Genomic DNA, 17,516 nt, shown 5'->3' on the forward strand with positions numbered 1-17,516 from the left:
GGTCCCACTGAGCATCTGTGGGACGTGCTGGACCGACAAGTCCGATCCTAGACGGCTCCACTTCGGATTTTACAGGGCTTGAAGGATCTGCTGCTAATGTTTTGGAGCCGGATACCACGAGACACCTCCAGGGGTCTTACAGAGTCTATCCCTCGGTGGGTCAAAGCTGCTTTAACGGCACACTTATTAACTGGTAGGATACTGTATGCCAATCATATATTTTTCACCAGGCTAGTGTTTCTGAGGTTGAATCTCAGCTCCAGGCATTCAGTATCCTACCAGTTAATTTGATCGATTTGTTGACAGGCTATCCACCTTGTTATTTACATTTACATTTAGTCATTTAGCAGACGCTCTTATCCAGAGCGACTTACAGTAAGTACAGGGACATTCCCCCGAGGCAAGTAGGGTGAAGTGCCTTGCCCAAGGACACAACATCAGTTGGCATGACCGGGAATCGAACTGGCAACCTTCGGATTACTAGCCCGATTCCCTCAGCGCTCAGCCACCTGACTCCACCTGTGATTAGGATAGCAAGTATATTTCAAGCTTGTTTTTCTCATCAAAGCATGTATCCATGTCTCTGTGTCTGTGTCCCTGTGTCTCTGTCCAGGTTGAAGGCAAGGCTGGAGGCAGGGAATTGCTGAAGGCAGGGCAGGAGGTGAGCAGTCCCTGTCCCTCTGGACATCCTCTCATGTCCCTGTCCCTCTGGACGTCCTCTCATGTCCCTGTCCCTCTGGACGTCCTCTCATGTCCCTGTCCCTCTGGACATCCTCTCATGTCCCTGTCCCTCTGGACGTCCTCTCATGTCCCTGTCCCTCTGGACATCCTCTCTCCTGTCCCTCCTCTCTAGGTCCTGCAGATGGAGAGCGAGCTGGCACGGGAGCAGATGCAGGAGAGCGAGGCGGCGCTGAGGGAGAGGAACTTCCAGAGGACCTGAAGAAGGAGCTCACCACGTACGACCCAGCAGGTCGTACGTGGTGCGACACGTCCCCACCAATGTTAGGAAACATGTAATTGTCCCCGCCAATAATTGCGAGGCTTAACATATTTTTGTTCATTCTTTTAACATGTTCTTCTTCACAATTGGTTAAATCTCTCAAGGTCAGCGTTACTCCTGATTGGCAGGAAAACGCTGACAATGTGTACCAGCCTGTCAGCCAACAGTGGTCAGGTGAGCGTCAAAGCGGGACTGTGAGAAGAGATTTAATGATTGGCTTTTTGGCAGCTTCTCCTGTAAGGTATACGTTAACATTGAGTGAATAACAAACAATGAAATCGAATTATATTACACTCCTGTATATTATTGTTGAAAATGTATAGTATTTCTAAAGTTAACGAGCCTTTGCTAACTGTGGAACACAACTATACGGAATTGTCTGCACACGATGCCAGATAGGCAGAGGGCAGAGAAGGACAGCTTTAGTAAAAAAAATGTTTTGTAATAGTCTTTGGATTTATCTCACTACTAAAAGTTGCCGTTTTGTTGTTATAATTTATATACATGTAAAAATAAAATACCATTATATTAGTCGTGTCATTCTACCACCTGTGTGGTCACCAAGGCAAGCTAGACGAGCATATTACATGGTTTACCTTTTTTTTTTTTTAAGGAAACGTGGAGTTTAACTTGGAATTAAGCGTTTATCATTTTTGTTGCAATATTTCTTTTTGTCTAACGGATGCATTTTATTATCATGCTTTGTGCTTTGTAATAAACAATAAATAAATAAAATAAAAAAATACCCCAAAATATTTTGTGGTAAATTGTCTTTATTTGACCGTTACAGAAGGAGAATATAACCACATTAGGGTGTTAAGAGGATCTGGATCAATGTTCACCTTTAATCATTAAGAGGGAATAAACTTGAGTGAATTTGAATAATCATTTTGTTGCATCCTTATGTAAAAAAAGGCTTTACTTCTTGAGTTAATTAAAATGAACATTAAACTGTAATGAGTACAGAAGATTAATTCAGAAAGAAACTAAACATGAATATATTTGAACTATATACAAATACTATAGGCTCTTGCACATCAAACAAGGAATAAACTGAAGTTATCTAGTATTCAGTAAAATAGAGTTTCCTGAGTCCAGCTAATAGCCAGTGCCTACACCCATACATAAAACAACAAATGGTGTACCAAAACACATCGGAAAGTTATCAAGACAAAATGTTTGTCAATATGAGCTACAACTGTAATAACAGAACAGAAGAAAATTATATTTCCAAATCCATATGTAGATCCGAATAATTCCAAAGCAAATGAAAACCGCACAGTTTCATAATGTGGTGAAATACTGTACAGGTTGTAGCCTCAACAATTAAACTCACAATCAAAAGGAAACCTATATTTCTAATCCTTGTAGTATGTTTAAGTATTCCAAAATAACCATTAAGTCACCATCATCAATGTCAATATTATCAATGTTAAACAGTAGACCAAACAAAATAATGTGTGAAGTGTCACATGAGAAAAAACATGTTATAACATCTACTGCCTACTGTCCTGTGGAATGCCTAGGAAAACAATAAGTGAACAAATGTTCGCTGAAAATAGGCTTTGGGGTTCTACTCTTTTAGTAATGTGTCCTGAGTTAATTATGTATGTTTCATAAATGTGTGCATTCTTGTCAAGTGATGAAGACTGTGTCATCAAACCTTAATCTGTTTCACTCCTTGAACAGAGGATGACTTCTGTGATGCTGATGACTTTCTAATCAGTTCTGAGTCATCACTCTGGTTCCACACCATCTGGCTCTGTGTCCTCATGTAAAATATATTGCTGCAACATACATTACTAAACAAAAAGCCTGCCATTAATGTATTGTTCTGTGTTTAATACCCAGTTTCAGTTCCAGGAACTGTATGAAATGCAATCTTCTTGGCATTCTATGATTGAAAACTTACTATTGTATACAGGCAAAGTTCAAATATCAGCATTACTTGTTTTTACAACTGTCAGGAAAACAAAAACATTTTGTACAGTATGAAGGATTGTTCATATGTACAGTATGTTACCTTTTTAGGTAATGCACAATTTCATAATGTATGGCACTTGGCAGGAAATCGTGATCATAGTGTGTCATTATTATCTATTTCTCTCTTATCCAGGGATGGCTTGAGTGACTCTTTATCTTGTCCTTACTTTTGTCCCACATCACGGAAGTGACTTTGACACTTGGCTATTGTGCTTTCAGTCTGTAAACCTTCTCCAAGCTCTCCATGGCCTGCTCCTGGGTGATACCGTGCCATTCAGCAGGTATGTCAGCAGGCAGGGCCTTGTACTTGTCTGCAAACTTTTGGTTGTACTTTGCAAATACGTACTTCCAGTAGTCAGAGGCCTCAATGCTGGGGTCTGGCTGAATACGCCAGTGTGGGTATATTGACCGATAATCCTTGTATGGATGAAACACATCGTTTGTATCTGAGCAACTAAACCTCATCTCACTGGCCACTCGAGAGCTGCATATGTCAAGTAACAGGTGTTTAGAATCATTCTGCCAATTTCCAAGTCCTTGTGGTCTGTGGATGGTCACAAAGTGTTCCTTGTGACCTCTCCCAGCAGCCTCACAAGGTGCTCTGCAGAACGGACATGTTTTTCCACAACCGAACAAGCGATCGAAGAGTTCTTCCTGAGGCTTTAATGGTAGATTCTCTAGCTTGGCTCTCAGGTCTGTGTCTTCATGATATTCAGCACTAAGAGACTGCTTCATCTCTCTGACATAGATTTTCAGGCAATCAGAAAATTGTTTTGTCTGAGCCTTGTTCAAATGAAGGACAGATTTGAGTGCATCTTGGGGAATGACTAGGTCTTTGCTTAAAGTCTGGCAAATGGCTTCTATGAAACTGCAGGCGTCTGTTTTAGTGTCTCCCTCATTTGGGGGAGCTTCCAGATCCTTGATCACATCCTCTATCTTCCCTGTTATCTTCTCAAGTTGCTTGTCCTCTAAATCTGCAATTGTGTGATCACCAGAGAAAAAATCAACAATTCTCTGAAAAATCCATGCTTCCACAAAGGATGAATATTCATTTATGTATCTCTCAAACTGTTCAAATTCACCTTTAAAAAGGCTTTTCAGTATTGAGAACTGGAAGAAGGTTCTAGTACGAAATTCAATGCCTGCGTTTGTTTCATTCATTACTTTTTTGACAATGGCTAACCCAAGTGATTTGTTGACATGCTCTTTCACTGCAGGCTCCAAGCAGAGTTTGGAAAAGTCCTCTGCCTTTCTGTCACACTGGTCCCTCTGATAGAACAAGTCCTTGAAGTTCCTGAAGTACTCAGGTTTGAAATTCTCCAGACATTTCAAAGGGTCATTGGCTTCAAGGAAAGTTGTTTGCATTTTCTGGAATTCTCTAGATGCATGGCCACAAATCTGAATCTTTAGATTAGCCTCAAAGTCTGCATCTGTGTGAAGGTCAGGGATTTTCTCAAGACTGTCATCTATCAGCTTCAAGATATGTATCGTGTACGTGCTGTGGTAATCTGACTTTGCAGAAAGTTTCTCATCAATGAATCTTTTACACTTGAGCTTGATCTCGAATTCCATGGTTTTGTTTTTATTCTCCTTCTGAAACCAGTTTTTGGATTTCGCTATACAGTCCTCATTGAGGTCAGAGGCTTTATCCAAGCGATTTATTTCATTGATAATTTCTTGGGCCGAACTTGCTTTTCTCTCCATGTTATTTCTCAAGCATCTAAGTATGTCTGTGTCTATGTCCTGCTTATGAAGCCCTCTGATGTCCAATGATTTCACTGTAGTGTCCCATGTTTGATCAAACTCCTTCTTCAGTTCTTCAGATCTCAGCTCCGATCTTTTATGCTTCTGATTGTTTCTGCATTTGTCGAGAAGTTTTATCACCTGCTCCTCCATCTTGTCAGACTGGGTCTCTTTGAGCCCCTCTATTTTAACCTGGTCTTTTTTACATTCCACTGCCATATCAACTTTGCTCCTTAGTGAGTTTTTAGTCTCCATCTTTAGCATATGAATGCTGTTGACAAAGTCCTCCCTGTATTTTCCTAACAGGTGGACAGATTTCTGTTTTTGTTCTAAATATTGGGTCAGTTTCTGCATCAATGCCTTTACTTCCTCTTCCAATTTAGAAGTACACTCATGCTTGAGACATTCTTTGAGATCTTCCAGGTGAGAGGGTGTACCAACACTACTGGCCACAGTGCCGTGGTTTGATATCTCTGCCTCAGCTTGTTGCCACCAATTTTGCATGTGATTTCTGAGGTCCAACTCCCACCCATTGAATTCCACTGAGAGCATGTTGTAGGCAACAGCCTCAAGACTGTTACGGAAGCTGAAGATGAAGTTCTCATGCTTCACTGCATTCCACACATCTTTGGTCCGTTCACAGAACTGTAGGATTGAGACACCAGGTGTTTTTGCATCAACCAACCTCTGAATAATGCTCTTCTTCAGCTCACTCACTGCTTCACTGTAGCCTGCGTTGACAGGAGCCATGGGTGGATTACCATGCCACAGACCTGGGAGGTAACAGCTGTGCTTCTCAGGGTCATAATCCATGATGTCTGTGAACCTCTTATTGTGCTCTTTCCTTTCCATTTTGGCAGCCACCTCAGTCATCTCATTCAGTTGCTGCAGTACCAGTCGTCTGTCATTGGCATTTTTAGTATGTGCAGAACAATCTGGGACGTTTTGATGTACGAACTGACACATGTGCTTCTTCCCCACTTCCTTCATCCTGAGAAAAGCATGGACCACAATCTGTAGAATATCTTTCATCTCTGCAGCGTTCTCCATAGCAATGTTGATGATTGTGATGTCACTGAGGCCTACAACCAGAGTGGCCAGTTCGTTGTCATGTTCATAACTGTTGTCCAGTTGTGCCAATTCTGGGGCTTTCAGCCCCTCTGTGTCGATGACCATGATGAAGTCACAGTCCAGCTGCTCCTTCAGATCCTCCTCCACTCTGATCAGCTGCATGAAGGCTCCACGAGTGCATCTTCCATCGCTGACAGCAAACTGGACCCCAAACATGGTGTTGAGGAGAGTGGACTTCCCTGAACTCTGAACCCCCAACACTGTGATCACTCTGACCTTGCTGTTACAGGAGGTCAAGCTGTGAAGTTCTCTCAACACATCTGATATCCACTTCATTGGGATGTACGATGCATCTCCATCTATCAGCTCCAATGGAAAGCCATCCAACATGACCTGGGCACAGATTCTTGGCAGCTGTTCATATTGTCGGAGAGTGGGATGATTCTCTGGCAGTGACTGAGCTGACTCATACAGCTGTCCCAACTCTCTCAGGAAGTGTTCTATTCCTAAGGAGCTGGAAGAAATGATTTTTCCCAAGTCTGAGATTTTTGTCTCGTCACCAGAAGAGCTTTCACAAAGGTTTTTGTACTTTTCTCTCAGTTTTGATAGATGTTCTCTTGAATGATTATCCAGGTTAATCTTCATCCATTTTAGAAAAAAGCAGCACTGTTCAGAATTTTTCAAAGCATCAATGAATGTGGTCATAATGTTATTCACACCCTTGTTGACTTGCTTTGTCCTTAATTCATTTTGTTTCATCCTAAGTTCACTTTTGTATTCTTCAATATTTCTCTTGCCTGCATTTTTATGCTTACTTTGCTCTCTCTCAACTTTGACTAACTCCACTAGTATCTCTCCATGTAGTGGAAGATGTTTGTTCTTGAAGTCTGATATGTCAGATATATGGTCAGTGATTGAACATGCTGTCTTCCTTCCAGCCTGACAGAGCTTAAAGTCCTCGTCTACATGGATATTAAACTTGTTTGCCTCTTCTGCCATTTTCTCCACAGAGAACTTGACTGGGTTTGCCTTCACAACTTCTCTGACAACAGAGTGGAGCTTGTGAACAAGTTGGAAATTGTTCATTTGACTGTCTTTCTTAATGTGTACAGATTGTTTTAGCTGCAGAATATGTTCAAATGCAGCTGCATCATAGCCCTTTGCTTCAGTGTTACTGACAACAAAGAACTGTCGATCTGCCAGGTGCTTTACAGGTACATTAATGTCTGAAGTGAAACAATCACAGAACACAAACACTGCAGCTGATGTTTTACAGAGGAACTCAAACTGGATTGGAAAGTCCTGGATATCTCCACAAAGATTAGCCACAGCCACAGGTTCTGAGAAGACATCAGTGTTGAGTTTTCCACAAGGAAAGTACCAGGTTACTTCAACTAACCCGTCTGAGATCTGCCTTGGACTGTTGCCTCCTGTCATGTTTCGGTGAACAAAGGAGCGATTGGTCTGCTGAGATTTGCTTAATACGCCATTTAGAAGCTCTGACTTTGACAAGCTGCTGTACCCAAGTCTGACAAAAGATACCATGGGAAGATTAGCGAGCACAACGCTGTCCTCAACAAACTCTTTTGAAGGAGTTGTGTACTTCTTCACTATGTCCCTCATGGCCCACAACATCAGGGTGATCTGTTGTGTGTCATGGTTGGGCAGAAGGAGAGGAACAGCAAACTGACACAAGGACATTTTGAGGGCAATCTCCTGCTGCAGGAAATGACCAGAGCACAAGAACAGAGCAGTTATGAGGTCTAGTGGATTCACAAGATCTTTCTCATCTGACAGATTACTTAACTTATCTCGTGCTAAAACATTAGCTTTCATCAGTTCTCTAAGAAAAAAACTACACTGAGATTTAGGAGTTGGAACATGTTTTGGATCAAACATTTGGGCTTTGATAGCAAGCTTTTCATTGAGTGATACTTTCTTTCCATAAGACTGTTCCAGTCCCAGTGTCTTCAGATATGAATTCAGGCTGCACTCTGCAACAGTGAAGAAAACGTTCTCGTGAGTGTACTGAACTCATGCGCAAAGGTATGCTGTACTTGCTAGAAACAAGTTATCAAAGAAAATACTGCAATGAAATGTAAGTCATAACTGTACTTACTTGTGCGTATGTTAGCAGTGACAGGGTCACTCTCCACCCCCTTCTCATCAGTGGTGCAGATGCTGAAGATGTACTCAGTCTCAGGACTGAGACCAGTGATATCCGCTCTGTTGTCTCTTGTAACAACAGATCCATGGTTCCATGTCACCTTGAAGCTGAGTGGAGCGTGTCTTGACTCAGGCAGACCCCAGGTCAGCTGGACTGATGTTGTGTTAATGGATCTGACAGAGGCTTGTGCTGGGCTGGGTGGTTCTGTTTAACCCCCCCAAAAAAAGAAAGTAAAAATTAGTCAGTCAAACAAAAAACTGAGACATTTGAGACATTCTGTTTAAAACACTTATTTTTATGACCTGTCTAAATCCAGTTTACATTTAATTTTCTCAGCACTTGTACAGTAGAGACATCTCACTTGTTCTGATGGTTGTAGACACGGTTTTACTTTGTTTCCTGTTGCCTAGCAGAGTGCAGACCCTGACAGAGTACTCAGAGGCAGGTCTCAGGTCAGAGAGAGTCATGCTGAGTGAGGAGGTGGTGATGGTGGTGAGTTGATCTGTTCCTGGACTCTGGTAGGAGACCTGGTACTGGAGTTGGGTCTGGTCCATTCCACCTGGCTGTTCCCAGCTCACAGTGACTGATGTGGCGTCCACTGAGACAACTGTCAGCTTGTCTGGAGCAGGGACACCTGATGAAGGAAATGCAATTTTTGTGATTTTAATTTTAATGAAACATTTACTGTAGATGCCCTGCTTTAACAAATGTGTTCATAAATGATCTTACTAGTGCAGATAGTTGTGTTGACAGGATCACTCTGTTGTCCATTGTTCAGCACAGTACAGACTTCAACAGCGTACTGAGTGTCAGGCTGCAGGTCAGTCAGTGTTGTGTAACAGTCTTCAGCATGTATCGCTACAGGCTGTGCTCCTGGACTGCTGTAGGATACGAGGAAACACTGTGGAACATGGTCCATTCCTGGAGATCTGGACCAGTGAACTTTGAAGGAAGATGGTCCCAACCGGTCAACCGTTATGTTCCTGGGAGGCGGGACCACTGAAAGACATTTAGATTTAAAAAAAAGTTTTGTTATGTACAAATAATTGTTCAAACACACAAACCCAAAGATACTCAATGGATCCTACCTGTGTATGTCGATGCTGAGACAAGGTTACTGTGGTTGCCATGGTCCCCCTCAGTGGCCACCCTGAAGTCATACTTCTGACCAGGTTGGAGTGCAGTTATTTCTACTTTGTACATGTCTGTTACTATAAGGCTCTTGTGTGTTCCATCACCCTCCCAGGTCACTCTGAACTTCCTGGATCCTTCCAGACCCTCAGGAGGTCCCCAGGTCAGAGTCACAGAGTCTGGCTTCACTGACAGGAAGCTGATCTCTCCAGGAGGGGGCGGCACTGACATGGAAACAAGAAAACCGAGATATAGGATTTGGATGACTTCCTAACTATTCCTTGAAGTGATGAAACTGAATGAATTGGGAATTGGGGAAAAAGAAGCGTTTAGAAGACAGAAATCTACCATGAACCAAACGTGGTCTCTGGGCTCCCACTGCAGCAGAGTGCTACATGAACAGAACAAGTTTGAAATCAATAACAAAGTTAAAATAATAATTGGCATACGTCTGTTCATTATGCATGGAAAGTTTTAGTATTGCATACTGTTATCTATATTTCCTTATAAAGCAGAAACAGCTACCTTTCCTCCAGCTTGTTGTGTCTGATGATGGATGTCATGTCCTTTGTGCTTTGTCACAGAACACTGACTGCAGACGAACACCTGGTCAGTCCAGCAGAACACCTCAAGGGGCTTGAGATGATCCTGGCAGAGTTCCAGACCTCCTGGCACATCCACTAACTGGTGTGTCTGAAAGCGTGCTTCAGTGTAGTGCTTCTTGACGTGCTTCTCACAGTAGGAGCTGCTGCAGGTCTGACAGGTCTTCACAGCTCTCTTGTCAATGTCCAAGAACTCAGAGCAGGAGTCACAGAGAACGTCTCCTGGTTTCCTGTTAGTAGAGAGGTTGTGAAGAACAGTCATTATTATAATTCTATATTACAGACCAAACATATATCTGAGTGTAAAGTAATGAGTATACAAAAATGTATGCATGTAACAATTTTTACTGTTGAACCAAGTGAACTACATATAAGATAGTCAAAGTACTTGATTTACAGTTGAAAGACAAATACTTTGAAATAAGTCAAAATGTTTGGTTTATGGAAACAGTGCGAAATAGTATATCCCACATCTTTGGTAACTCTCCATCATTGAAGCTGATAGCGTGTTCCATTGAAGAGTCACTCATGGCTGAATGACTGGGAGTTGGTGATTCTGATCTGGCAGGATGAACCGTGCAGATCTGAGTACTGGTAGTGACAAAACAAACATCAATCAACATTGATGTCAACATTTAATAACCAGTAAGTTATTAAATTCATAGATACTTACATATCTTGAGTATTATCTCCTTTTTTTAAACCAATGACATTGTCCATCAGCCTGTCAGTCTTCATTGTCACAGAGGAGGGGTGCACCTGCTCTGTGGTCAAGTCAGCAGGTGGTGGAACTCCTTAAGTAAAGAACATTTTAACAAGTTACCTTTTGGGATCAACAGATGTTGCCAGTTGTTTTGTTTGAATAATTAAACATAGTATATTCCTAACAAGGCCTTACTGGTGGTGAAGGTCTTTAACACAGGTGGACTCTTCTCCCTGTTGTCTAGCAGACTGCAGACACTGACAGAGTACTCAGAGGCAGGTCTCAGGTCAGAGAGAGTCATGCTGAGTGAGGAGGTGGTGATGGTGGTGAGTTGATCTGTTCCTGGACTCTGGTAGGAGACCTGGTACTGGAGTTGGGTCTGGTCCATTCCACCTGGCTGTTCCCAGCTCACAGTGACTGATGTGGCGTCCACTGAGACAACTGTCAGCTTGTCTGGAGCAGGGACACCTGATGAAGGAAATGCAATTTTAGTGATTTTAATTTTAATGAAACATTTACTGTAGATGCCCTGCTTTAACAAATGTGTTCATAAATGATCTTACTAGTGCAGATAGTTGTGTTGACAGGATCACTCTGTTGTCCATTGTTCAGCACAGTACAGACTTCAACAGCGTACTGAGTGTCAGGCTGCAGGTCAGTCAGTGTTGTGTAGCAGTCTTCAGCATGTATCGCTACAGGCTGTGCTCCTGGACTGCTGTAGGATACGAGGAAACACTGTGGAACATGGTCCATTCCTGGAGATCTGGACCAGTGAACTTTGAAGGAAGATGGTCCAAACCGGTCAACCTTTATGTTCCTGGTAGGCGGGACCACTGAAAGACATTTAGATTTAAAAAAAAGTTTTGTTATGTACAAATAATTGTTCAAACACACAAACCCAAAGATACTCTCAATGGATCCTACCTGTGTATGTCGATGCTGAGACAAGGTTACTGTGGTTGCCATGGTCCCCCTCAGTGGCCACCCTGAAGTCATACTTCTGACCAGGTTGGAGTGCAGTTATTTCTACTTTGTACATGTCTGTTACTATAAGGCTCTTGTGTGTTCCATCACCCTCCCAGGTCACCCTGAACTTCCTGGATCCTTCCAGACCCTCAGGAGGTCCCCAGGTCAGAGTCACAGAGTCTGGCTTCACTGACAGGAAGCTGATCTCTCCAGGAGGGGGCGGCACTGACATGGAAACAAGAAAACCGAGATATAGGATTTGGATGACTTCCTAACTATTCCTTGAAGTGATGAAACTGAATGAATTGGGAATTGGGGAAAAAGAAGCGTTTAGAAGACAGAAATCTACCATGAACCAAACGTGGTCTCTGGGCTCCCACTGCAGCAGAGTGCTACATGAACAGAACAAGTTTGAAATCAATAACAAAGTTAAAATAATAATTGGCATACGTCTGTTCATTATGCATGGAAAGTTTTAGTACTGCATACTGTTATCTATATTTCCTTATAAAGCAGAAACAGCTACCTTTCCTCCAGCTTGTTGTGTCTGATGATGGATGTCATGTCCTTTGTGCTTTGTCACAGAACACTGACTGCAGACGAACACCTGGTCAGTCCAGCAGAACACCTCAAGGGGCTTGAGATGATCCTGGCAGAGTTCCAGACCTCCTGGCACATCCACTAACTGGTGTGTCTGAAAGCGTGCTTCAGTGTAGTGCTTCTTGACGTGCTTCTCACAGTAGGAGCTGCTGCAGGTCTGACAGGTCTTCACAGCTCTCTTGTCAATGTTAACATCAGAGCAGGAGTCACAGAGAACGTCTCCTGGTCTGGTGTTAGAAGGGAGGTTGTGAAGAACTTCATTACTATAATTCTTCCTTACATGTTGCAGACAAAAAATCATCTCAGTGTAATGTAATGATTTACAAAAGTTACACATTTAAACATTCAGTATTTTACTGTAGAACCACAGTAACAAAACAAATACAGTCAAAATAGTAGCATGAAGTGTTTTACAGTAGAAAATCAAAGTTGAAACATTATGAAAGAGTATATCTCACATCTTTGGTAACCCTCCATCATCGGAGTTGACAGGGTGTTCCATTGAATAGTTACTCATGGCTGAATGACTGGGAGTTGGTGATTCTGATCTGGCAGGATGAACCGTGCAGATCTGAGTACTGGTAGTGACAAAACAAACATCAACTAGAGAGGGTACAATTTCTGGGGAAATTGTAGGGTGTGCTTGCTTGCGTCGGTTGCAAGTGATTCAATTTTTACAACTGATATTTATGTATACTTTATATAAAAATGCATACTTATTATTTATAAAGATTACATAGATTTAAAAGCATTTTTTTTTGCTGCTCATTTACAACTGAAAATACGAGTGAAGTGTAGAATAAAATAGATGTCTTATTTCACCTGCAAGAGGCAGCCTCATCGTTGAATCAAAACGAATACATTTGTCAGACCGGTGTAAAAATTGACCTAATCTCTATGACTTAAACGTCCTTTTAAGTTTTTCCCTCCTCGTGATATTTTAAGGAATTTAGCCTACTCATATTGCATTCATTCATGAATAAAGAACCCCCTTTGAAGATTATTCTACGACCTTACCCGGCAGTAGAAGATGGAATCGCGATTCAAACAGTACCATCTGCTAACTGAAAATATGCCCCCAAAAACGTAAATAAGCTTGACTTTTATTTAGTGGAAAATCGCTTTCATAAAAAGCTCACTGGTAGCGATCATTGTCAGTAACAACGCCAAGTGCGATATAGCCCTGTGTGGAGAAGCTGCCCCGGTAAATTGTACTACTACGGTACAGTACTAGACTACTGCGTTCGTCTTGGTAGCGATTGCGTTGGTTGAATTGGATTTAACGTTCCGTTGTACGGTTTAGGCTGAAATTAATTATTTTCATGAACAGATTGACAAAGTTTAGGCTGTGGCAATGAAGTTAAGGTTAGTAGTTAGATAGATTTTTGATTTAAGTAAGGGGAGTGCCGAAAATGTTCTGTCGCCGTTTGACTTCCTACAGCTGTGTAAATGTTTTTGTAGTGTCTCGCGTAGGCTACAGCGTTTCAGTGAGCAACACTGGTTTGAAACCACAGGTAATGATAATTTCACCCACAAATCTTTTACTTGTAATGTAATGTCATAATAAATCCTACAACGAAAATTTATTTGTGAGGAATGTTTATTTTAACGATTGAAAACAGATGCATCATAGACCACTGTAGTATGTGTTGCCCGGGCAACAGAGGCTAATGTCATGATGCTAATACTTCAGTGAAATAGTAGACTACTGTTTCCGAAAGTAGATGTACTTCCTTAATAAAATCAGCTTATATTGTACATTACACGTCACAATTGTGTGTCATATCACAAAGTAAAATTAGTAAATAGTTATCACCCTGGCCTCTTTGCTTGTGGCGTTTCTGCAGCTGCCTTGCAGTAAAGCAGTTAGCTGCTAAACTAATGTTCTGCAAGAGGTAGTCATGCGAGTTTTCGTGACGTTAGTGACGTAAATAGCGTCATTGACTGTGGCTAGCAAGTTAGCCACCGTTAGCTTCACTTTTTGCCACAAACACTTAATTTCCACTTAAACCATGCAACGGAACGTAAATTCCAATAGAAGCAACTCAATCGCTACCAAGACGAAACTTTTGACACCTAGGTTGTCTATGTAGGCCAAATATTGACTGAGTTTTAGGGGGGCAAAAAGAATAATAAAAAGAATAATAATAATATATATGTGAGAGAACAAAGGTTGTGCCCTTGCCGAAGGCAAAGCACACCCAATTAACATTGATGGCAACATTTAACGTCATTTATAACATTCAATAGATACTTACATATCTTGAGTACTATCTCCTTTTTTTAGATCAATGATTTTGTCCATCGACTTCATTGATAGATAACTGGGTGTTGGTGACACTGGCCTCTCCTCATCCACCCTACAACAACAGTTCATCAGCATCAGTGGTTCATACCACAGTCACATTCAAACACTGAGTTCATCAGTTTGACAAACTGTAGATGGACTGCACCTGGGCTCCATGGCTTGATCTCCCTCATGGATGGACTGGTCGTCCTCTCTGGCTGATGGTAACTCTGCCTCCTTCAAAGACACTCTATTATATAAACAATTCAGAGATGGTTACACATAAAAGCATCAGAGAGCCATCCATTAATTAATAACAAGTGCAGTGCCCATGCTGCCCTTTGACTTCTGATTTCTGATTTATCAACATATCAACCACTGAGACCATGATCATATAATTGAGCAACAGCTCAGACCGTGGTATATGGTTATTATGTCACAGCTAAAGGGCTCTCAAGGTGAAGCTGAGGATAGTTACACTCCAATGTAAATCTTTTTTTATTAATAAATAAAAGGCTACACAGTTCAGCTGTTTGCTGCTTTGAACAGTACTTAATAAATAAATTTGCTTGGATGATGCGTCTTGTGATTATATAATTAAATTAGGTGGTGTAGAATCTCTGATAAAGAATCAATTTTTGCGCTGCTCTCCAGTAAAACCCACCTGCAACTTCGCATTATTAAAAAAAATATATGACTGGAGTATCTAAAATTTAGACTGACTGGCCAGTATTGGGTCATTGTTTTCCAGCATGATTGGGCAATTGGGAAAATGCAGTCGCGGGAAAAATGACTGAGCTGCGTTTTTTGGGGGGCTACTATTATAATGTGCCGCAGCTGCAGAAATGTTTCGTTGTGAAAAATTCTCATTGGATCGTTTCTTTATGGATATTGAGTAAATAGAACAAAAGCAATGGTAAACATATCTTTTTTTTTATGTGGGAATACAGCATTTGTCTCTGAATTGGACGGGAAACTACTTGCAGGGATCTACTTTTCCTTCCTTGTGGGCGGGTTTTTAACTTTAGGTTTTACATTTACATTTAGTCATTTAGCAGACGCTCTTATCCAGAGCGACTTACAGTAAGTACAGGGACATTCCCCCCGAGGCAAGTAGGGTGAAGTGCTTTGCCCAAGGACACAACGTCATTTTGCACGGCCGGGAATCGTACTGGCAACCTTCAGATTACTAGCCCGATTCCCTAACCGCTCAGCCACCTGACTCCCCGTTTTGAAATATTTTTTTCGACCTTGCAACAAGGAAGCCAAAGGTATGACAGACACAATAGTACAGTCGATGTTATGTCATCCACAAGATTAAATTCCTTCTTTTTAAACAGGTTGCTGCACCCTCAACAGGCATCCTCTCTCACCTCTTTAACTGAGAGATCACTTCCTCCTGAGGAGGGCCTGTAGCTTCGTCCATGCTGCTCTGGGGGTTAGTCCGTTCTCCTGTAGCTCCTCCTGTTCTCCTCCTTGCTGTTCTCCCCCCTCCTGTTCTCCCCTCCTGGATGCTCCTTCAACCCTCAGACCCAAGAATCACTGGAGCATCAGGGAGTCTATCAGCCTGTAGAGTCACAAACACATTCGTACCTTCAAACTCGTTAATAATAATATTGCGTTTGAATCTTCAGTATTCTAACATGTTGAACAACTCAAAATACTGTCTTGGACCGAGTTGTTATTATACTACATTAGCAACATGTAAATAACATAAACGCCACTACATTTTTCACTAACATTGTATAAAAGTATTATAGATCTTATTGTTAGTTTTACACTTATATCTATAATCTTCTTTACAGTTCATACATTGTTTCTGTTATCGTTGAGAGCTTGCACCTATGAATTTCATTGCTCTGTTCATGCATGTATGGCAGTTCATTTGATAACGAATAAACAAACCAAAATACAAACATGTCTGTTATAAATAGTAGTAGTAGTAGTGTTGCATGCAAAATACATGTTATGTTATTCACATCTTCTCAAATTTGATTGACAGTGATTTCACAAAATAAGCCAAGAGAAAGGCCCGCCTCTCTGAAGGCGATTGGCTGGAAAGTAGCAGGCGGCTCCAAAACTAGAAAACTGACATTCCACTGGCACTGAGCCGTCTGAGTTGCTTAACAACACTCAGAGGGCCTCATTATCTATATAACATGTTTATAATAGACACAACTTTTCACTTTCCTTTGCTGAAACATCATTTCTATTGTACTTTTAATATATTTATTCAACAGGTGTTTTGGCCAAAACGACTTACAGTTCACGCATGTGTCAAACAAATTTATGTGGACAGATTAAATTAAATCTATTATATTTTTAAATGAGTGAGTATAATATTATGAATATTCCTAATTACATAAGAAAACCATGATCTAAAGAGAGGTTTGTAATAGTTTGTATCCTATCTATGACCCCTATCTATAAAAACATAATGTTTTTATAGATTATGCACACAGTGCATAATGTTGCAGAATCTAGTTATACCACAAGATTAAGTCAAATCAGTAGAAGCCAAATTAATAAAACCCTTCATCCTCTATGTCTTGTTGAGTATCAGGTGGGACTGAGAGTAGGTATTGTGTAAAGCAGAGTGTCAGAGTGACAGAGTTACATAAACACCAACCCTTATTAAGAAATCTGGTATTAATCAAATGTGGTGGACTGTTTACCCAGGTCAGACAACACATTCTCTCAACAGTCTCTTAATTTAAAAGCGATGACCATTTCAACATATTTGCCTGCTAAATCATTCAGTTAAATCAGTACTTACCTAAATCAGCTGAGAGTGTTTCTCAGTTTGTGTCTTCATCTAACTGGTCCATGAAATACGTTGATGTTTTGCCCTAGTGCCAACCTGAGATTCTGCGTTCCAGATAACAGGTAGAACAGGCCTATTGGAGGAAACCTAAAAGGGCTCATCTTGGATGACAACAAGTGACAGCAGCTTTACATTACAGAACCAACCAGGAACATAGCTTGGATGCAGAGACAAATGGCAAAGCTGTCAGAATGATCTAGATAGTCAAAAGCCACTCCTCTCAATCGCAAAGGAATAAGTCAGTGACATTTTGACATATGAAATTATGCAAAATGTTTTAAAGCACAAAATAATTCTAAATCAATTAAATGAATCAGTTGAAGTGCAGGTTCAGGTGACCTGACTGACCTGACTTTTTAAAAAAAATTCCAGCTTTTAATTTCAATACAATTTGCATAGCAATTTGAGCTTTATATGTCAATGGAATAAAAAAAAACGT

At 41.1% G+C, this 17,516-nt stretch overlaps 1 protein-coding gene and 1 long non-coding RNA gene across 2 annotated transcripts; both read right to left on the reverse strand.

The window, feature by feature from the left end:
* Positions 1-2,798: 2,798 nt before the first annotated feature.
* On the reverse strand, positions 2,799-9,326 carry LOC136957017 (interferon-induced very large GTPase 1-like). The gene is made up of 3 exons (XM_067251105.1): positions 9,053-9,326; positions 8,387-8,583; positions 2,799-7,657 (listed from the first exon to the last, which is right to left on the reverse strand). The coding sequence occupies exons 1-3, from the start codon at positions 9,324-9,326 to the stop codon at positions 3,188-3,190; spliced, it is 4,941 nt and encodes a 1,646-aa protein (XP_067107206.1). The 3' UTR covers positions 2,799-3,187.
* A 3,098-nt stretch (positions 9,327-12,424) lies between these two features.
* On the reverse strand, positions 12,425-14,505 carry LOC136956790 (uncharacterized). Its single transcript, XR_010878238.1, has 3 exons — positions 14,420-14,505; positions 14,225-14,326; positions 12,425-12,544 (listed from the first exon to the last, which is right to left on the reverse strand). It is a non-coding gene; the product is annotated as an uncharacterized lncRNA (long non-coding RNA).
* Between the last annotated feature and the right edge of the window lie 3,011 nt (positions 14,506-17,516).

Source organism: Osmerus mordax, chromosome 14 (assembly GCF_038355195.1).
Source record: "Osmerus mordax isolate fOsmMor3 chromosome 14, fOsmMor3.pri, whole genome shotgun sequence".
Lineage (NCBI taxonomy): Eukaryota > Metazoa > Chordata > Actinopteri > Osmeriformes > Osmeridae > Osmerus > Osmerus mordax.

What these genes read in the sequence shown, in the direction of transcription:
- LOC136957017 (XM_067251105.1), bottom strand. Translation starts at nt 9,326, where the DNA reads ATGTCAGTGCCGCCCCCTCCTGGAGAGATCAGCTTCCTGTCAGTGAAG. An exon ending in CTCAGCATCGACATACACAG is followed by an intron (nt 8,584 to 9,052) that starts GTAGGATCCATT and finishes TCCCTGCTCCAG; the next exon opens with ACAAGCTGACAGTTGTCTCA. An exon ending in CCTCTGAGTACTCTGTCAGG is followed by an intron (nt 7,658 to 8,386) that starts GTCTGCACTCTG and finishes CCTAAATCTCAG; the next exon opens with TGTAGTTTTTTTCTTAGAGA.